Genomic DNA, 22,267 nt, shown 5'->3' on the forward strand with positions numbered 1-22,267 from the left:
TTCTAGTCTTTTCTAGACCCTGCTTCTCCAAACTTTAAAAAACAACACTACTTTTTCTCATTCAGACCGTGTGAGATTTTTTATTTACTTATTTCTTGGGTTATTGCACTTGTGACAGAAGTCAGGTAAAAATAAAAGAACCGAGTCATTTGATCTAGATGAGAGATGAGTGCTCTTGACTATAGACCCAAGGAGACAACGGAGACTCTTCATTGCTGGTTTTCTTTTTTCCTTTCATGGGTATTTGGGCTTTTGGTGGATTCATGGCTGAGGAGGAATAACTCAGAGGTACTGGTCAGAGAATGAAACATTTCTAATGTATTTTGCCTTCCAGAAAATGTTTGCCATATTGTTAGCATTTCCTCTTAAAATAAATCTGTCTATGCAAATGGATGACTAAATCAAAAATCATTTAATGGATTTCAGATATGCCAATATCAAAGATATTACTGGATTCAAACTGTGATGCAATTGTCCTAGTTTGAGTTACTCTTCAGTTCAAAATACCCCTAACTCTTCTCTCCTCTTCAGAAAAACAGTCGAGAGACAATGGCAGATGAAGGGTTCTTTGATCTACTGAGTCGATTCCAGAGTAACAGGATGGATGATCAGAGATGCTACTTCCAAGAGAAGAACAGATTCTCAGCTGCTTCAGTGGCAACATCCTCTACTCCACCTAAAACAATAAGAAAATGTAATTTTTAAAAAGTAAAATCTGTATCTGACTTTAGTTCCTGCCAAATACTACTTTAAAAATGTATTTGCATGCAAGCCTTGCTATGGAAAGGAACTTACATCTAGTCTAACTTGTTTTATTCCTCCTCCCCAGCCTTTTCTACTTCTTTAGTCTCACCCCACACAGATGAATTTCTAGACCTACTTGCTAGCTCACAGAGCCGCCGGCTAGATGACCAACGTGCTAGCTTTAGTAATCTACCTGGACTTCGTCTTAATCAACACAACAGTCAGTCAGTCCTGGGTCACCTCATGGCAAGTAACAACAGAGAACTGGATGATGACTTTTTTGATATATTAATAAAATGCCAGGTAAGTGTTTTTTGTTGGTGTGGGGTTTTTTTGTTTGGTTGTTTTTTGTTTTTTTTTTTTACAAAAAATCTTCAGATTATGAGTCTCTGGGGATTTGATTTGTGCATCCTGCTGTGTGGTTTCTTCAAGTAAGCCACATGTTTATCATGTGTTTTAAGATACAAAGTAATTTGGCAGATAAGGAAGAACACAGAACAAAAAATTAGGGTGGTGGTTTGTTTTTTGTGGGTTTTTTTGTTTGTTTGTTGTTTTTTTTTTAAAACATAGGACACACACCCCACTCCCCACCCCAAATTATCCAGTGTCTAGTAAGTGTATTTTTGGTATTTATACCATGTTAACCATTTAAAGTAACACATACAGGAATGGTGAAGGAATACAAATGAGGCTATTAAAGGAAGTATGTAAAATGATTTTAAGGAAAAGTGTTTAGATCTGGCTTGTTAGGATTCCCGGCATATCAGGTGCCCTCCTAACTAATCAAACGAAAGAATTCAGTATCAAATGCTTTAGGGGTGATAATGATCATCATTCCGATTATACTAAGTTTAAATAACAGTTCATGGCAATACACAAGTGAGCTGTCTGACTGTCGATTGGAGCACAGTATATATACCAATTAGACCAAAGATAATTTTAATTAAAAAGGCTTGGTGTTTTACCTGATGGGTTGATAAAGATCTTAAAATACAAAATTCTGATACTGAGTTCTCCAAAGGTAAGTATGTTTGTTAACTTGGATGGGAAGCAGCACCTGGAATTGAATCTACAATGATGGTGTTCATCAACCTGATGGAATATCATGTCCTGTGTTAGCAGCTTTTCTGTTTACTTCTTTGAGTCCAAGCATCTAGAGATTAATATGATGTATTTTGTCTCTTCACGTGCACTATATGTAGCAAATGTAACACAGTGACTGACTGTGCTTACTGAGAAAGGAATGGAAAAATTTAATTCCCTCAACTGTTATGAATGCTACTGCTTTAAGCAAAAGCACAAAGGGGTAGCTGACTTCTAAGACTTTCTGTCTCAAAGATGACTCTGTCCAAGGTCCATCCTCTCTTCATAATGAACACTGAAAGCCATCCCTTTCTGAAGTGAACCCTCCAGTTAGTGTGGCAGCAGCTTCTTGCTGCTGAGAAATACTCATTCCCAGCTAAGGCAGAGGAGCTACTGTAGATGGCTGCAGTCCACAGCCAGACCTAGAGGCATAGGCTGATATTTGTAAAATCTGACCAGGAGCAGGTGGCTGTGTGAGAGGGGCACAGAAACTATCTCAGAGGTGTTAAGCAAACTGCTCTGTAACACTGTGATTAAAATGTTCCAAACTCACTTTGAGTTTGGAGGAAAACTTTCTCTCAATATTGTCTTTCCAAATCTGACAACAGTGTGGCTATTGTTTACCCCCTGTATAAGGAAAGGAAAACAAACATATTTTCTGTTGTACGAGACTAGAAATACCATGTACTAATGCTAAAATTCTTCTGGACAAAGGACACTTAAATCTCATTCTGCAATAAATTGGGGGTTTTGTTTTTGGATATATGCGGACAGGTGACTTGGAGGAACCATTTCAGCTACACTTGCATTCTTAATAACTTCAATTGATAAGTTTAACTTAAAACTTACAAATTAAATCCTTGTAATAGCTTTAAATCTGAAAACGAAAGTTTTTAGTGATTTTTTTTTTTTTTTCACTTCTACTGTTAACTTATTATATATATTCCTGTAAATGCGCAGCTTTATTGCTTGGTCTGTCTGTAGGGTTCCAGACTGGATGATCAAAGATGTGCTCCTCCACCATCTACAAAAGGACCAACTGTGCCAGATGAGGATTTTTTCAGCCTGATTTTACGATCCCAAGCTAAGAGAATGGATGAACAAAGAGTCTATTTACCCTCAGCTGTAAAGGGACCAAATTCTAGCTGAAGAAACAAACAGGCACGTACTGTACAGTAGCGTCTTAGGTACCGTTTTTGTTTGCTGGAAAAACATACATGCCTTTTTACAGAAGACTGCAAGTAGTAGTTTTGTCCCCTTTCTAACAATTTTTTGTATAAATAGCAGCAGCATCACATTCATGACCAGTAGTTGAGTTGCCACTGCTCTTTGCAGTTGACAGCTACTTTTAGCTGTGTCTGAGATACTGATTGCTGTATCTCCCTCTTAACTGCCTCTAGTCTATAAACAGTAATAGGAATTTTTTTCCTTGTCAAGGTATTCTCATTGCTGATGTGTGGATTCTACCACTCTCTCCATCTAGTGTAAGACCTAAATCTGTATGTTCTTTTTAAAGGAAACTTGATATCCCACCCCACCCCCCTGCTCCCAATTTGTACATCCCTGGAAAAAGGTCCCATTTTCTTTTATACTTTAAAAAAAAAATTGAGAAATAACTTCAGTACTTAATCTTTGTGTCTTCCAAACTGTGCTTCTGCAACCATTTTTATTAAAAAAAAAAAAAATCAAACCCTAGTTTTATTTCTGTTTAATACAACAATAGTCTTTTCAAGACATGCCGGGCTTTTTTGGCAATATTTAGTTGAGTGTTTCCTGTATTACTTGGTGCAGTTTTACAATGAGAGAAGTTTTTTAAGAAGATATACTTGTTTTAAAGTAAGGGCTGCCAATGCTGTTCTATAGCTTGTGTGGTACACGCCCACCAACAGTCATGGTCCATCCACCAGGGAAGCAGAGGGGTGGTAGGTACTTGGCATGAGCTACTATGGATGTCAGGTACTTCCTGCAGTAATTGAATATAAAATGTTACAAACAGTAAATGTATGCATGCTGCTTATTACTTGACCTCAACTACTTCTCCTCTTGATAAGGATGTGCTATGGTGGGGTAGTTCTTGGGAACAACAGTTTTAATTTAGTCTTCCCCTTGCTAGAATCTGTGTACTGAGGTAATTCTTCGGAAACCTGAGGGTTAGATGTTGTTTTAAGTGTAGGTATCTTGAGTCAGAAGCCATCAATTTTTAACACCAAAAGTGTTCAGCTTTGAATTGCCCTAAAAAACCTTCTGATGCCACATCAGCTTCTCACTCCTCTGCAAATCATTAAACCAGAAGGAAATCATTAAGCTATCTTAAGAATGAGCTGACAAGCAGCAATTCTACTTACTTAAGAATGATTTTAAAGAATATAAACCAAAGACGGTCCTGAGACTTCTATTTGAGCTACAGTTAGTCTTATGTTAATTATACGAATATCAGCAGCCTTCTTCAGGCTGCTTGACAGTTACCAGATTAGGCTTATGTTTGCTAGATCACAGAGCATCAGTGCTTTTCCACTGCAGAATATCTAGTTTTACTCAAAACTTCTTACACAAACTTGATTTCAAAGTAGCAGCAGCACCCACAAGCCTGTTTTCTTGGCCAATTAAAGTTGTGTTTTCTTACTTAACACATTTATTTCAAATTCCGAAGGTAGTATATATAGGTAGTCTCTCAGTTTTTAGAACACCACCTTACAGCTCTGCTTACTAATACTCTGACCAAAGATGAGTTCCCATCAGCTTACTGATGTTCTCCCTTCTACATTTGAGAACTAGAGCGGTACTAGCAAGTATGGGACAACTAAATCACAGAATCCCAGGTTGTAAGGGACCTCAGGGATCATCTAGTCCAACCTTTCTAGGAAGAGCAGGGTCTAGACAAGATGGCCCAGCACCCTGTCCAGACAGCTCTTGAAGGTGTCCAACGTGGCAGAGTCAACCCCTTCCCTGGGGAGATTATTCCAGTGGTGACTGTCCTCAGTGTGAAAAATTTCCCTCTAGTGTCCAATCGGAATCTCCCCAAGAGCAATTTGTGTCCATTCCCCCTTGTCCTCTCCATGTGACTCCGTGTAAAAAGGGAGTCTCCATCTTCTTTGTAACTACCCCTTAAGTAATGGTACACGGTGATGAGATCCCCTCTGAGCCTCCTTTTCTCAAGTGACAACTAAAGATTAGACAAAACTTACAGCTGTGCTTGGAGCTTCCTTAGTCTCCTTCCTGTGAGTCATGTGAACTGCTCCTCCTCTTTTCACATGATTCCACTGTAGAACTTTTCTCTTCTGGGTTTTTATTAGGATCACAGTTGTCTCCAGTCTCTTGCTCTGCTTTGCCTCTGTCCTGTTTCTGCTGCTCAAGTGCATGTTCTTCAGTAAGCTTTTCAGCTGTGATAGTTTCTCGTCTACAAACTTCAGACTCTGTGTACAATCTATGCTGTAAAAATTAATAATAAGCTATTAATCAAGCAATTGAAAGTGATGACATCTCATGCTTCAGGTGCTTCTCAGCTCAAGGGGCGGAACTCCCCCAAAGCATGACGGGTATCTTTTTTTCCTGGGGAAAGAGTACATATAAATAAGTATTACCTGAATATGTCTGTTTTTAATTTTCTACAGTTTACAGAAAAGTCAGCACTGATTTTCCCCACCACCACCTTTCCTCTATGGGTAATCATTATTGCCCAGGCTGGTATAAGTACTGATCTCTCAAAACAGAAGTGATTTAAGTCTTTATAGTAAGGAGTTTTAATTCAGTAGTTTCCTGCCACAGTTAGCCATTGCACAGTATTTTTCCAGAACAAAACCTGTCCAAGATACCTCTACCAAACTTTCTATGGGGAACAGGTACTTCCTTAACTCCTTGCTCCCCAAGATTTGGGTTAAGCTTGTTGTTTAAACATTTTCTAGCAGGTGACATTGAAATCTATTAAATTTAATCCCAGGTCAAAGAGCACAAGGCCTAACATACACCAGGTTCTGGTTTGTGAGACTCTTCTACTTGCACATCTGGCTCGGTGCTTTTATGCGCAATGTCAGGACTTCTGCTGCCGTTTCCTGGTCTCACAGGAGCATCTCCTCTGTCATAAGAGCCTCTATAAACATAAGGAAGCTTCTGCAAATAATAGCCATCTGATTTACTCCCGTCATATTGCCCAAAGTCTGTTTTCTCCTGTTGACTGTCAGATGGAGGAAGACTCTTCTTCTGAGAAGATGTTAAGTATTTTAACATAGACATTGATGATCCTGCGCCATAGCAGAAGGCCTGGGAAGGGGGAAACAAATGAACAGAAGCAAAACCGAATATTTGCAGCCTCTGGTTTTCACAGAGAATTCAAAGTCACATTATCTGAAAAACACTGAAAGAGAAGCTCAGGTGATCAGAATGGCTATAATAAAATTTGAGCTTTTTTCAGTCTGACCATACTACAGGAACTGCCAGACTCGATAATTTTCATCTTTGGTGCTACAGTACAAAATGCCAATTATATGCATCGCTGTGTAATGACACAAAGAAGAAACGGGAACTAAGCTGCAGTAAACTGTCACAGAGTCTAAGATTTTAAGCAGTTTAATGCTATTTTATCCCACTTGGGGAGTGGCAGAGAGATGTAGTTTAAATTCACACTTAGCTATTTTAATTGATAAACTAACTGTACTATAAATACTTTGTCAAGAAAAAAATTCCCTTATAGAAATCATTTCAGCTGTGCTAAGAAATCGTTTCGGTAGCACAAATAAGAAATAATATAATAGAAACTAATACCTAAATATAGATGAGTTTAATATATGAAAAAAGAAAAATGAGCTTTTAAATAAAAGGTAAATGTATACAAACCAGAACAGCCAGACCCATCATAATTAGCACTGGAACCTGCAGAATAAATGGTATCTCCTTCATAAGTGCTTTGATGAATTCACCAATACCTTGTCCTACGTGCTTCAAAGGCTCAGTTACAAAGTTGGTGAAAGTAATTGCCAATGCCTAGAAAAATATAAACAGAAAAATAGCCTTGTCACTGATCACAAACATAAACATGAACAGTCTCCTTAGGTTTGGTGTATACCTTTGTCGGTGGAACCAGCAAAACAGGATTTACTAGTAGTGTTTCATAGTACTTCTGACAGGGATCATCCTGAAATGTCCATTTACTTCTGAGCCACTCTGTAGTCAAAGCAGAAACATATTTCTACTACTTTAAAAATATATTTCATGACACAGTTGTAATACAGAAAGTAGCGTTTCAATCGCAGATGGAAGAAAACTCTTCTAGATATGGTTCAGAGCTCAGATCTGTTTTTAAACATCTGAGATTAGCTTGGCTATGTAGTTTATCCAGTCATGGGGATGCAGGAAGGAGAGGGACGGCTGGAAAGAAAGAATAAACTGAGGTTTCCCATGTGTAGTCAAGACAGCTCTCTTTATTAGATGGACTTAGTCCCTAGAAGCCTCAGAAGAAAAATAAATCTCATCTGTGGAAACTATCAACTAGCATATTTTGTCCAGAGCTACTAAGTGTTTCTCAGAGAGTAGTTCTGAGTGTTACTACTCATCTGCCAGGCTGTAAGTAGATTAGATAAAAAAAAATGTGTATTTCGCTTGCTGGATTTTAAGAGACTATTCCAGTTATAAGCAAAAAGTCTTACTCCTTAAGGGAACGTTCAGGTTATAAACAAGTAATTTATGACATCAGTGTTTCTGTAGTTTGACTTCAGTGCCATCAGAACATCAACCGTTGAAATTTGATGTAAGCAGAGCTATCACAGCCAATAAATTCCAAAGGGAAGACCGTAACCAGCGCTCATTAAGAGCTGCCATCATTAATCTACCTGCTATAGCACTGGATAACAAATAACAGTTCATAAAAAAAATTCACCTTTCTCTTTAAAATAACAACACTACAGTAAGTAGCTACAGATCTAATTTCTGAAGTCCACTGTACTCTCAGGCCTAAAAGATTAAAAAAAAAAATATCTTGAATTCTGCCTTCTGATCTTTAATAAACAGTACTGAACGGTACTGGGAGGGGGGAGTTGGGGAAGCACTCACAGCATCAGTTATAAGGAAAAACACCCTGGAGAAGTAACATCAAGACATGCTCCAAGCACAGTTTTGTGATCAGCTCTCCTTCAAAGGCCTAGAAAAGAAAGTCTTGCGGAATGGAAAAATGGTAAAAACCACATAATCACGTATTGCTGAAGAAGATTCAATGTACTACTCATGAAGGAACTGGAGTATTCTTGTATACTATTACGAAATATTTTGTGGTCCTAAATACTATTACAAAATAATGAAACAAGTATTTACCAATAAGACTTTCCCCCCAGTCCAACTTCTCAGCACAGATGTTATCAAACTGCCCCATTTTCGCAATTTCTGCTTGATGCTGTGCAAAGGCCAGCTGTAGGAAAATACAAATTACTTGTAAAACAGAAAACAAGGTGGTGCTGGGCACAGGACACCTCTGTCTGTGCAGTACTGCACCTGAGCCAACGATGTTTGCTCTTAGCAGGTTTGGGATAATTACCTGGGTAAATCTGTATTAAGAAAAGTTTGCTACCTAAGTAATGTAACGGAGTTAAATTTCAAGTACTTCTTGGGAATGGATTAAAGCTACCAGGATGGCTACCTCTGCGGTATTCTCCAACTGCAGTCTGAATTACTAATAGTAAACTTCAATATTCAAAAGACACAAATTCATGGCAGAAGTAATCTCACATCTTGTTTCCTTCAAATGTTTCTGGATTAAAAATAGAGACAGCTGCCATGCAATTACTAATTAAAGCATCAGGACATTCTCTTATTAAATAATTCCCATTAACAAATAGCTGTATTCATTAGAATTTCACCTTCCATGTTGCAAATGATAATCAAATAGAAAAAGGTAAGTCAAATCATCTGTTGAAAAACTCAGATTGAGTCAGTGAAGAATATCAACGTCCTCCGCATGGCAGCCCACTCACGTTCAAGAGCCATCCTACTCTCCTGCACTCTGCTATTCCTGGGTCTGACAAGCTGCAGTTAAATTCTGATGACAAGCTGTGAGGACCGAGACTTTGTGGTTGGGCTATGACCTAGCAGCATAAATTCCTCCTCCTTAAAACTGCTACCACTGTACAGTCAGCTACTTTGTCACCATTAGTGAAGCATTTATCGCTGGCCTATCACATGTTAAATACAATTTCAGCCAGAGAATCCTTATAAAGAACACCACCACCCCCCCACCCCCCCCAGTATATTTTCAGAAGACTTTTCTACCAAGCTGCCTTAGACAGAGTTCATGGCTCCTTTGCCCATGCAGTGAAATCACAGTTCTACTGCTTTATGGATTTTGTGCACCTTTGCAGCAAGATAAAAGTTGACAGGGTTTCTTTAGTTCTTCTTTAAGCCTAACGCACCTGTCAACATGCAAAATAAAATGTTTATCCCTTTATTTATTCTGCCATCAATTATTACTTTATATAAACTAACTAAAGGAACTACGGAATGTTAACACACTCGTAACTGCAAAATTTAAAGCCTAAAAGCCATTAAGATTTCAGAACAACTTACCTTATACAAGTAAAGCCAGTTCCATGCAAAACTGATGAGAAAACTTACTAATAAAACACGTTTTAGCTGAACAAACCAATGAATTCGTGTCCAGAGCTCTGTAGCTATGACAATTACAATGCACACTAAGCACAAGAGTATCTGGAAAAAAAAAAAGGGGGAGGAATTATGATCCAGATTTGGAATTTTCCACGCTTCCTGCCAGTACACATGAAGGAACTTCCAACTTTTATTTTTACCAGTGTCATTTACACAGACCAGTTGAGAAAATTCTTCCTTGCTTTCGGAGCATACCCATAACAGTACGAGGCAGAAAAATTTCACGGTATTACCACTAGTCATTCCTATCACAGCCTTACATTGCAGTTGCTCATTTCTTTCTTGAGAAATTTAGTTATTTCTTCCTTATGATATTTATCACGCTACCTACCATACTTTAACATTACAAAATTGATGTAATTCAGTGCTTGAGTACAGGACCACTGCTGCCAACTCCTGCAGTTTGGTTAAGAAACAAAGTTACAGTCTGGCTAACAGCAGCAAAACTTGAGAGATGTACTTCACAGTCTCTTTCCATCCGAGGACCCCTCATGTGAGGTTACATTACTGACAGCTTGCTCTTTTCATTTGGCTTCCATGGACCACCTCAAAATTAGACAGGCTACTTTCAAGATCACATTACCATAAAACATTAGCATATTCTGAATTGCAAAGATTTATTCATAGAGATTCAGCTTATCCAACTGGATAAGCTTCAGCTTCTGCCAACTGGAGTGCAGCTATTGATGGCTACAGGCTGTTCAAAAGGGACAGGCGAGGAAGAAGGGGCAGAGGGGTTGCTCTCTACATCAAGCAATGGATGGAACGTGAACAGCTGTCTCTGAAGAATAGCCACGAGCAGGTTGAAAGCTTCTGGGTAGGGTAAGAATCAGAGACTGAGGCAACAAAGGCAACCTTGCGGTTGGTGTCTACTACAGGGCACCTGATCAAGGGAAGCCTATTGGTGAAGCGGTCTTCCAGCTACAGAAGCCATTGTGCTCATGGTCTCTTGTCCTGCTGGGGGCCTTCAAGCACCCTGACACCTGCCAGAAAAGTGGCACAGCGAGCTGCACGCAATCCAGGACCCTGGGAACTACTGACCTGTCAGCCTCACCTCTGTGCCTGGGAAGATCATGGAACGCATCCTCCTACAAGCTATGCCAAGGCACATGGAGCACACGGAGGTGATTCGAGGCAGCCAGCGTGGCTTCACCAAGGGCAAGTCCTGCCTTGCCAACCTAGTGGCCTTCTACGATAGAGTGACTACATCAGTGGACAAGTAATCTATCTGGACTTATGTAAGGCCTTTGACTCGGTCCTCCACAACATCATTCTCTCTAAACTGGGGAGATACGGATTTGATGGGTGGATTGGTCAGTGGATGAGGAGTTGGTTGGGTGGTCGCATCCAGAGAGTAGAGGTCAACGGCTCTATGTCCAGATGGAAATCAGTGACAAGTGGTTTCCCTCAGTGGTCCATATTGGGACCAGTGCTGTTTAGTATCTTCATCAGCAACATAGTGGGATTGAGTGCACCCTCAGCAAGTTTGCAGACAATGGCAAGCTGAGTGGTGTGGCTGACACACCTGAGGGGCAGGATGCCAGCCAGAGGGAGCTGGACAAGCTTGAAAAGTGGGCCCATGTGAACTTTGTGAAGTTCAACAAGGCCAAGTGCAAGGTCCTGTACCTGGGTCCAGGCAACTCCTGGTATCAATACAGGCTGGGAGATAGAGGGACTGAGAGCAGCCCTGCAGAGAGGGACTTGAAGGCACTCGTGGAGGAAAAGCCAGACATGAGATGGCCAGCAGGTCAAGGGAGGGGATTCTGCCCCTCTGCTCCACTCTGGGGAGACTCCCCCTGCAGCGCTGGGTCCAGCTCTGGGGCCCTCAGCACAGGAATGACATGGACCTGCTGGAGCGGGGCCAGAGGGGGCACAGAAATGCTCTGAGGGCTGGAGCACCTCTCCTATGAGGACAGGCTGAGAGAGTTGGGGTTGTTCAGCCTGGAGAAGAGAAGGCTGAGGGGAGGCCTTATTGCGGCCTTCCAGTACTTAAAGGGGACTTGTAAGAAAGATGGGACAAACTTTTTAGCAGTGCCTGCTGTGATAGGACAAGGGGTGATGGTTTTAAACTAAAAGAGGGTAGGTTAAGACTAGACCTAAGGAAGACGTTTTTTACACTGAGGGTAGTGAGACAATAGCCCACATTGCCCAGAGAGGTGGTCGATGCCTCCATCCCTGGAAACATTCAAGGCCAGGCTGGACGGGTCTCTGAGCAACCTGACCTAGTGGAAGATGTCCCTGCTCATGGCAGGGGGGTTGGACTGGATGGCCTCTAAAGGCCCCTTCCAACCCAAACTATTCTATGATAGTATGATTATAGATTCTCTGCTTAGCACTTTGCAATTCCATTTTAGAGAATGACATTTTCACACAGTCCATGCTCTTCTCCAACATTATACAATTTTTTTTCCCCCCACAAAATTCACAAAAACCTCTAACCTATAAAATCTAAGACCTCAAATATACACTTGTCTCAATATAAATATATTCCAACTCCTGCAGAAGCCAACTGCTTCAGCATCTGTTTGAACAAGAGACAAATCTGGACAATTCATAATGCACAAGCTGTCATTTTAAGTGACAAGAAAAATACTAGAGTCTAATGAGTCACGCAACACAGATATAAAAGACAGGAAGAGAAAAAAGAAAGCATACCAGAAAAACCCGCAAAGCTACAATGAGAAAAGATGACCACAGGAATAAAAAACTTGAATTCTTACTTCAAGTGAATATATCACCTCTACCTTCAGCAACCATGAAACAAAGAATGACTTGCTGTAAGTATGATGGAAAGAACTGCTTTACACATGGAGTTAAGATGGTAATATTCATTGGCTAGACTTACACAAAGAAACTAGAGAAAACAGCAATTAAACAACAATGAAAACCCCTTTCTTCTCTTACCAGAAACATGTTATATAGATCAATTCCAAAAGTGTCTTCAAATCTCCAGTGCCAAGCTTTATAATCATGGTGCTTAAAATTGATCAAAATATCACTAAGTGCGTCATCCACAGCACCTGACTGCCAAGTTTCCTCATTGAGAAACCTGAGGATCTCCAAATATGTCTTTTTTGTAAGGATAATCTCAGCATCATAATGGACGTGGCCCACGTTTTCCTCAGGCTGAATTAAAAGCAAAGCAAAACAATGGTTAAAAGCTGCTTATTTGCAAGTAGAAGTATATACAAAAAAACTGTATACCTATGCAAAAAAACCTCATTATATACCAGCACCTTTTTGAAGCATACTGCAGGATGAAGACATGGGACAGGGAGCGTACTATGATTCTATAACCTTTTTGCTTATTCTTCTAAACTATAAAGCATGAATTCAACTGGCTTGTACTCTTTCACTTCTACAGCAAAAAAACTAAAAAATGAAGTGAGCTCTCACCTCTTATTAAAATTTTAGAACCACTTCTCATTAACAAATAATAATTACTAATGCGCTATGTATGCCCTGATCATGGCTAGATAATACAGATAGAAGCCATTAAACACTGAAATAAGAAATTTTACATTGCTAAGTATAATGTTCTCTGTTAAATATTAATTTTGCTTCTTGCTAAAAATGTATTCCTCTACCTCTGAATAGAAAAAATAAATCTCCAAAGACAATATAATAAAGTAATTAGGTGATTCTTATATGCAAACTCTAATAAGCTACTATTCCAAGACAGTTAATGTGGTAGAGTCTAAAACAAAGGCCTAAAAGGTCTACAACAAACAAACAAACAAACTCTGGCTCTTTCAAGTTTAACAACCATTAACATGAACTGGACAGGGTATTACTACAGCTGCATCCCAGCAACAGATACTTAGATACATATTCTGAAGTCATGTAGTCTTCCTTTGGATGCTTTACAGATCAAACAGCAACCTCTTGCCTGAGCAAGCACTGCTAACTAACAGCAATACTGGATGCACATGCTTCTATAATTTTTTCCTTTGCAATTCAGTTCCCTTCATTTTAATTTAAAGTATGCCAGAATAATTAATCAATACTTACTGTGAAAAACACATACAATAGCAATACGAACTCTAATTAATTTCTAATGACAGTTCAAATACCTACAAGGCCAAGTTTCCCAGCTTCATTTAAAATCTTGTTCAAGTATCGCTTCAAAATATAAAAGCTACGGCTGTCATATGATTTGGCATTCCTCTTCTCGCATTCTGCAATCTGCAATGTAAAGACATTTTATTCGATTCTTGCTCAAACCAGCTTGTCCGTAGGAGAAGAACCACCTCTACCAACACATTTAAACTCAGGATTAACAGAGGCACATTTATTTATTTTAGCAATAATCCCATGATTAGTACACCAGGTAAAAAGTGTATGCAGTTGCTGAAGATACTACTTTCCATGGGACTGGCCAGTACTGGAGATTTCAGATCTGCTAATAATACAGCTTGAATACTAACCTCAGCGAGACTAGAAAAAACTAAAGATCTGGACCTCCTTAAATTTTAAGCTTACATCAGGGGGAAAAAGGAAAAAAAAAAAAAAGAAAAAGAGAACTACAAAAAGTAACTAAAACTACAAAAAGTAACTAAAACAACATTAAAATTACGTAACCCATTGGGTCTTCAAATGGCTGAGGGAAGCGAGAGCCCCAGTAGCTGCACAAGCATCACCATATCCTCCTGATCTCAGAGGAAGGAGCAGCATGGGGAGCTTACAGCAGCTTCTGAGAGCTGCAGCACTGCACGTTACAGTCAGCCACAAACGTGTTCTCTGTGCCCAAAACCCACCCCTTAAAATTCAACAGAACTGAACAACTTGGAAATGAAAGGTCAGGCTTCTTAGCTTTTGGCAGCAGGGTATATAACATCAACACCCCATGTTTAAACTGTTGATGCTGAACAGAAGCCGGTAGCTCTTGTCAATTTCTGTTACACTGTAAAACATTTTAGGAAACAGACCTTGGTAGGCAGGGCAGCAAATTGGAATTGAGTTCAAACCACTTCCAGACTCTCTTCTGAATAAAAAGGTTCCCCCTACATGATGCATGGTCTCTCACAAGTTATGCCAGCAATTCACCTGTTCTGTACTATCCAGAAAAGCATCATCAGAAAGCACAAACTATGTAAGGTTGGAAGATATTCTGAAGTTCCGTAACAAACCTTCAGTTGCAAGGAATCTACTTCCCTGGAACAACTCGATAAGATTTCAGTACTGACTGTATCCCCAGCATTATCGTCAGAGTTGTGATAGTTTGCCTAAAATTACATAAGAAAAAAAAACCCACATATTTTGAGAATCAAAGAATTTGGTCAACATGCCATGTTTCACTTCTATAGTCAGACCACTTTAAAAGGCGAAAGGAGCTAAAAACTGAGTGTTGGTCTTTGCTGCTTTGGAGAATACTCTCCCAAGGATACTCCAGCTGCCTCTCTGCTGTTACTTCAGGCTCCAAACCGACAATTGCTTTATCTAAATGTATGCCTCTTCATAAGGTGAGGTCTTGCCCTTTCCTCCCCCACCCGCCCTTTTGCCTCCTCTGAGCATTGGTGAACCATGCAATGCATCAGATTAGATTGTAGGACTGGCTAAAAACCGACTCAGCAAGCAAAGGGGCAGTTTTCAGCCAGACAGATTCCCAGTCCAGCTGGCCATGCAGCCAGCCAGACTGAAAGTAAACACATTCTCAGTTGCATGCCTTTCCTTTCATGTTCCCTCTTTGATCTGAAACAACATCCCGTTTTTTCTGCTAATTGCTCAGACTTAGCTTTAACAGTGCTTCTACACAACAAGGCATGCACATTGAGGAAAGTCTCCAAAAGGAAGCGCAACATCACACGAACCAGTGAACTGATGCTGATGCTAAGTTCGGTTTTGAGGATTGGGGGGGGGGGTACACGGCCTGCCTACCTAAAATCCCTCACTGCAGAGCAGAAAAGAAATCCTGAAAAGATGGATTAACCCAAACCAGTCATTTCTCTCCTTTAAGATGCAGTTCTGTTTTCATGGGAGACAACAGTAAAACTCCTAATACTTTTTACTTTTTTTTTTTAGTTAATAAAAGCTGAAGCAGTTAGGCATCAAGTTTAAAGACTCCAAAGCTTGCTGCTAAATTTTAGGGATGCTATCAGGTGGATGTAGGGCACGTAGAGGCTGAGGAAGAGCTCTGTGGAGAGAAATAATGCAGTTTGCAGTTTTTAAGCTTCAGAAAATTATGTTCTGAAGCATTAAAATAGTATTATTCAAGACTGCAAAACCAAACTTGAGAGCTGGAGAATGACAAAAATCAAGGGTGCCCGTACAACCAACCACAGATTAGAGTGCCACGTGTGCACATATGTACTGGATAAACATGCATCTCATGATATCTGCAGAGTCCACCCCTCATACAAGACGATGAGATGATTCACCTTGTTAAACCTAGCTTTTCATCTTTCATTTTCTCCTCAATGATCATGAATTAACAGTACAGCACTCAATACCTATTCTGACCTTCCTTCTGAAAACTGATGCCCAGCGTTGTAAAACACCATTGACTTTCATAATATTCTCACACAATAAATAAGGTTTATTCCCATATTACTGGGGAACTGGATAATTCAAGTAAAATATAATCATTAACCTTAACTCCCCCAACTTGTATCAGGTAGGAACTTAATTTTCATGGCATTTAACACTATACTTGAGAAACTAGTAAGACCTGCTTAACCCAGTACTGCTCATGGAAATAACTTGCAGAGCCACAATCTGCATAAATCAACTACCACCTGTGAAAAGACAAAAAGCATCATTCCTATGACTTGATCAGTGTGCAACAGAAACTCCTCAGTAAAAGGCCCTGAGATAATTATCTACAATAACACATTTTTTTTATTGTGATTTTAACAAATGGACACAAAACACTTTTCTGTGTATAGATTCAGACGTAACCTTGTAAGACCTTAAAAAGACCACAATTCTACCATTTTCTATCACCATAATGTGATAATATTGGGCACAATTGTAATGATTTATGGGGGCAATCTTTCAACGACACAGGCTGAAGGACTGTTTGGGAGAGACGCCTATTCATGCACCGTTTCCTTTACTACCTTGTAAGGTCTTCTCATTGTTCCTGATGCTGCATCGTAATTGAGCATATCTGTGGGGTCAATCCATTCATCATCTTGAACTTTACCACTCCCTATTAGCACAACTGCACACAATACCAAAGGAAACAGCATCCTGTATCACTGAATATAACAAGAAATTCAGATATTTAGTTCAGAATGTAACACGCTGTATGGAAAAAGTGAAGCAATATTACAACATGAAAAAAGTATTCTCCAGTGTTGTTTAAAAACTCAGCTCTCCATTAAGCGGGTTAACCTTCACTTACATTTTTTTCCCCAAAGAAAACACTGGCAAGAATATGCAACAATTAAACTGTGTTATATGACCGGATCGATATAGCTAGCTGTAGCTGTCAGCAGGTGTAGGGCAGAGTTCTGCGTTGCTGAATACGATAGAACAGTGCAGAACCCCTCCACGCTTCGGGACGAGGGTCCGGCACCACTATCGCTACAGGAACATCCTCGGCAAGTCCTGCAAAGGCCGTCAGGATGTTCCTGCCCGGCCCGGCGGGAGCCACGGCGCTGTCACCGCGGTGCTGCTCCGACAGGCCCCGCGCCGCCCTCCCGCCTCCCTCCGGCCACAGCCCCGCACAGGCGGGCCCCAGGGCCACCGCAGCTTCTCCCCGGCCGCTGTCACTGGAGGCTGCACGCTGTGAGCATCGCCACAACTGTAAAACCGAAAACCCCGAGTATTTCCCCCCTCCTTCGCTTTCACCTTGCCGGTGTCGGGCACTAGTACCGCGCTGCGCGCAGACGCGCAGCCCTCGGGCCCCTTCCTCGCTCCCACCGCTCCTCCCGCCAGTGCGCCGCGACAAGCACGCCGGGACGCGGCCAATGCGCAAGCTGGGCCCGGCGGCCCCCCCGGCCCCGCAGCAGAGCCGCAGCCGGCGGCAGCCTCACCGCCGCCCGGCCACGCACGACGCCCCGCTGCCGAGGGCCCGCCCGCAGCCCACGGTCCCCCCGGTACCTGAAGTGCCGCAGACGGTCTCGGCGAGCTTAGCCGTCCCGGAGGCGCCCCGCATCGCCAGGCCCCTGGCAGCCGGGGAGGGGCGCCGCACTACTCCCTGCCCCTTCCGCCTGCGTTCGCGCCGCCGGTCGCTCCCCAGGCCCTGCACCAGCCCGAGGCCCGGGGGGGGAGGCGCTCTCGCCGTGCCCGGGCTGCGGAGAAGCGGCCGCAGCGGCTCCGCTCCTGCCCTCAGGCGCCGGTAGGCGCCGGCGGCTCGGCGCCGCGCTGAGGGCCCGGCCTTGCGGCTGCCTCAGCCCGCCCGTTCGCGCCGCCGGGCGGGCTCAGCTGGCAGCGGCTCCACAGCGAAACAACGCGGCCGGGATCCGCAGCGAGCGTAGAGGGAGGCCGTCAAGAGAATAATTAACATCTGAACGAGTAGCAGCGTGAAGGCGGCGACCGCTGAAAGCCGGGAGAACACAGCCGCGGGGCAGGTAACGTTCCCCCCCTCCACTGGAACGAAGCGGCCGTACGGCCAGGCCACGCTCACCGGCACGAGAGGAAGCCGCAGAACCTCCGCTGGCTTCATCCCCTCCCCTTTCGCGTACTGTAGACGGATTTATTATATTTTTTAAATTTTTTAAAATTGTCTAGAGTTCCAGGCAGACATGTAGGAAGAAGACTTCCCTTTCGTAAATGCAAGCGAGGATTGGGCACTCCCACGTAGGAACAGCTCAGTCACAACAAGAGGCTGGGACATAAAATGACAGATGTAAAATTAGATCCTCTCTGTAAAGACGCAAGTTGTACTAAAATTCGTTTAAGGAAATTACTGCTTGAGTACTTGTAGTGCTAAATAAACATAGTCTGCCAGGTTTGACCACAGATAGACAACTGAAGGAACAAGAATAGTTAAAAGTCCTGTTTTCCTCCAAAGCAGCATTAGGACCTTAACCTATGTGTCCACTATAGAAAAATAAACAGATTTTCAGCTCTGTATTACAGTATTATTACTTACCGCACTGCAAAGTCAGGTACTTGGAAATGGTATAAAAGATCTGAAATCTTCTATAGTTCTGGGCATACAACAGATTTTAACGTACAGTTTAAGTATCAGAGTTGCACCAGGGAATTCTAAACTGAGAAGCCAAAATAACAGATGAGATAGCTGCAGGTGCTGGAGGTGTTTACTGAGATTATAGCATATATACACTTCTATAGTTACCTTTCCCCTTTATTTGATAGTTAAAAATGCTCGCTACAGGTCACATATAATTTAGTAACCAAGAGAATTCAAAGCTTAACTGCAGTTCAAATGAATAAATAACCTAATGTTTAAGTTTTATATTTTAAAAAATAAAAGGAACTGTACAATAGGAATATATAACAATACATAAACATTAGAATCTAAAGTTTTGTAGAAATAAAACTGCAATTTCCCATACCTAAGCAGTGCAAGAAATAAAATTCAGATAACTTTCTGAGCTGGGAATTCAAACTATTTAATTTGCAATTATTTAATTTGCAATCATCATGCAGACATAGCATGTTAAGCCATGTTGGTTTCTATTATAGTATTAATGGTATCCCTTTTACTTGAAAAACTGATAGCTGTTAAGCTCGCTGTGGCAACTGCTGCCAATCCACTCTTTTCTGCAGTACATGATACAGAGGTATTCTGTTGCATTCAAAAAGTAAAATATTTTATGTTTCTATGGCAAAAAACCCCAAAACAATATTTTACTTTTTCTCCCCCTCCAACATGTTAGCTTGTTCAAAACAATGTCATGTAGTAAAACCAGCAACATTTCCCCCAGTTTAGATGAAAAGAAAGAAAAAACCCCACACTATATAATGGACCATAATAAAGATGTGGTTACTGCCTAGTTACCTTTAAAGTTCAGACTTTATTACTAAAACAGTTCATATTTTGGCGATGTTATAAAGTTTAACGTCTTATTGAGAACCGATGAATGTAATAAATCTGAAAAAAAAACAGTGGAAGTAATTTATCTTCTCTGTATGTGGGTAACAAGTTACATACAGACTTGATCAAAGTGTTGTTTAACTTAATTTTAGATCAAATTCTTATTGAGGCAAAGGCCAAGGAATGCAATTAATACCAAACTGTAAACACGTAATTCATGTTACTTTGAGGGCACATCGACAGCATAGGAGTTTTTCTCATAGACTTTGGCAATTAGACTACAACAGGTAACAGCACCATGAATTCACATGGAAAACTGAAAGCACTGCAAAAGAATATACTTAAAACACCCAGACCTCCTAGGAAGCAGAAAATTCTGTGACAAGTGCCCCTCCTCTTGGTAAGACACTCTCCTGCTCAACCGCTGCTCTCTCAATGCCTAATTATGATTACTTTGTTTTTACAGTTCTGTAGCCTCGGGTCTCTGTGCTGTAGCTGCATTGGTTGCTTTTGTTTGCACTCCAGCCGTTGTAGGTCCAAAGGGTTACAGTTCTGTCTGCAGAAGATGATAAGAAGGAAAGATCTTGTGTATGCCATCTGCACCTTATTACTTTGTCCTTGTCCTCTCCTGAGAGGACCGTCTTCTCTCCTGTCCTGTCTTCTCCTGAGAGAAGGGAAGAGGGAAAGGAGGAGGATGATGACCTTTTCCCCCTGCCCAGGGCGCAGATGATGGCCCCCGGCTCACCGGAGCTCCCCCTCAGCCTCCCCTGGCCCCCCCCTTGCCCCGTGCGCCTGCCCCCAGCCCCGGCACCTCCCCTGAAGCGTGCTGCGTAGCCCTTGGCCGCCCCCAGGCCCTGTCGTGAAGGCAGCGAGCCGGCCCTCGAGCGCACTGGAGTCTCCCTTAGCGCAGGTGCCCTATGGGGTTGGGGTGCGGGCCCGGCCGTGCTGGTGAGGCGGGGGAAACGAGGCCTGCGAGAGCAGGAGGAAAGCGCTGCCGGGCCGGCGCTGGGCTGCCCCGCCGGGGTGCGGGGCCGGGCCCGCGCAGTTCAGTTCCCGAGGCCTCCCCGACAGTGCCCGCGTGGGCCGTGGGGGTGCGGGGCTGCGGGGTGGCTGCGCTCTCCGCGGCCCTGAGCGTTGCCCGTGGGGACTGCGGAGGGGGCCGGGACGCAGCCAGGCTCAGCTGGTTTGGTCCCTGAGCGGGGAGAGCGCAGCTCTTCTGTTCCTGGGCCGTGAGAGCAGGCTCCTGTGGCTGACGCCGGGGCCCTGAAACAGATCGAGTCGTGCGTTTTGAGGGCCTGACCGAGGGGACTAAGTCGTGTGGTTTGGGGCTGAGGAGCAGAGGTCGAGTGCTGCATTTTTGGGACTTGAGAACAGGCTCAGCAGCTGGGCTTTTTGGCTCAGAAACGGTCCCAAAGTGAGCTGGTTTGGGGGCCAAAAGCAGAAGCCGGTTTGGCTGTTTGTGCAGGCTGGGGGTGGGGGTGGGGTGGGGGCATTGGGGGCTGCAGGGGAAAGCAGGGGTTGGGCAGGGTACGAGGACCCTCCCCGGAGGTGGGAGGAGGGAGGAGGTCTGGTCACATCGGACTCCGAAGTTCAGAAGGCCGGCGTGCACCAGAGCGAACTCGCCACCTGAGGCGGGTCTCTGGAGGAAGGGTGCTTTTCAGATCCAGCGTAGCGCACCCTCTTTGGGTCCAACTCTTCTTTGTGTGCTGCTTAGAATAGTTATTAATTAATCATACAAACTAATTAATCTTTATCTGATGTTGTCTCCCTGGTTTCAGCTGGCATAGAGTTAGTTTTCTTTGTAGTAGCTTGTAGGGGCTATGTTTTGGACTTGTGCTAAAAAAAGTGTTGGTAACGTGGAGATCTTTTGGTTGTTGCTAAGCAGTGCTTACACTAGTCGAGGACTTCTCCAGCCTCCCATGCCCTGCTGGGTGCACGAGAAGCTGGGCCGGGAGGGGGCACAGCTGAGCACTGGACCCCAACTGATCAAAGGGATATTTCACACCATATGACGTCATGCTCAGTACATAAAGCTCTGGGGGAAGAAGGAAGGAAGTGGGGCACGTTCTGAGTTACGGTCTTTGTCTTCCCAAGTAACCGTCATGTGTGATGGAGCCCTGCTTTCCTGGAGAGGGCTAAACACCTGCTTGCCGATGGTAAGGAGCGCGTGAATTCCTTGTTTTGCTTTGCTTGCGCGCACGGCTTCTGCTTTACCTGTTAAACTGCCTTTATCTCAACCCACGAGTTTTCAGAGTTTTACTTCTCTGATTCTCTCCCCCATCCTAGCCGGGGGAGGAGCAAGTGAGCGGCTGTGTGGTGCTTAGTTGCTGGCTGGGGTTAAACCGTGACAGGTATACAGCTATAATGTTTAATGGGAATATCCAGGTTATGACAGCGATGAATTTAGGACCTTGTCCAAAGCCCAGACTGGAGGTTGTAAGAAGGAGCTGAAATCAACTGGAGCTTCAGTGCAGTGCTGGAGCTTGAATTAGCTGGGACTTGTAGTAAGCAGGAGCTGGAACTCCAGCAGAGCGTGTTCCTGGACTGGTTCCTCGGTCGTTACAAATGTCTTCCTTTCAGGTAAAAGAAAGAAATCTCACCTGTGATAAATTAAGAGCTGCCTGTTAACCTTCTTTAGGGTCAAGTGTTTCTCTTCTGTTTGTTCCTACTAATCCTGTGGGCAAGTTGGAAATAGCCTTTTATTTTCATAGGCATAACTAAATTTCTAGTGATCTATGGCATCAGTATAGTTAACTTTTGAGCACATCGGTGCCAGTAGAAATGTAATGAATGAAACATGATGGCAACTGATACTGTTGTGATGGACAAAGCTTATATTGCTCAGTT

General features: G+C 42.7%; 2 protein-coding genes across 4 annotated transcripts in view; one reads left to right on the forward strand and one right to left on the reverse strand.

Annotated features, from left to right (window-relative positions):
- GPSM2 (G protein signaling modulator 2) overlaps positions 1 to 3,060 on the forward strand; it is a 31,457-nt gene extending 28,397 nt beyond the window's left edge. For both annotated transcript variants that reach the window (XM_064455650.1, XM_064455649.1), the window contains 3 exons: positions 532 to 694; positions 830 to 1,047; positions 2,812 to 3,060. In XM_064455650.1, the coding sequence (XP_064311720.1) occupies positions 532 to 694; positions 830 to 1,047; positions 2,812 to 2,976 (546 nt within the window). In that variant the 3' untranslated portion in view covers positions 2,977 to 3,060. The remainder of the gene's footprint in view (positions 1 to 531; positions 695 to 829; positions 1,048 to 2,811) is intronic.
- Positions 65 to 17,658, reverse strand: CLCC1 (chloride channel CLIC like 1). 2 transcript variants are annotated; one of them, XM_064455651.1, is made up of 12 exons: positions 17,518 to 17,658; positions 16,530 to 16,670; positions 14,601 to 14,696; positions 13,549 to 13,656; positions 12,376 to 12,597; positions 9,373 to 9,513; positions 8,128 to 8,221; positions 6,887 to 6,984; positions 6,658 to 6,804; positions 5,791 to 6,084; positions 5,013 to 5,256; positions 65 to 676 (listed from the first exon to the last, which is right to left on the reverse strand). In XM_064455651.1, exons 2-11 carry the CDS (start codon positions 16,659 to 16,661, stop codon positions 5,032 to 5,034), a joined length of 1,557 nt encoding a protein of 518 aa, XP_064311721.1. In that variant the 5' UTR covers positions 16,662 to 16,670; positions 17,518 to 17,658; the 3' UTR covers positions 65 to 676; positions 5,013 to 5,031. The 2 variants fall into 2 exon arrangements, with proteins under 2 accessions (XP_064311721.1, XP_064311722.1); XM_064455652.1 differs by lacking the exon at positions 17,518 to 17,658 and adding an exon at positions 17,266 to 17,370.
- Positions 17,659 to 22,267: the final 4,609 nt, after the last annotated feature.

This window comes from Phalacrocorax carbo, chromosome 6 (genome assembly GCF_963921805.1).
Source record: "Phalacrocorax carbo chromosome 6, bPhaCar2.1, whole genome shotgun sequence".
NCBI lineage: Eukaryota > Metazoa > Chordata > Aves > Suliformes > Phalacrocoracidae > Phalacrocorax > Phalacrocorax carbo.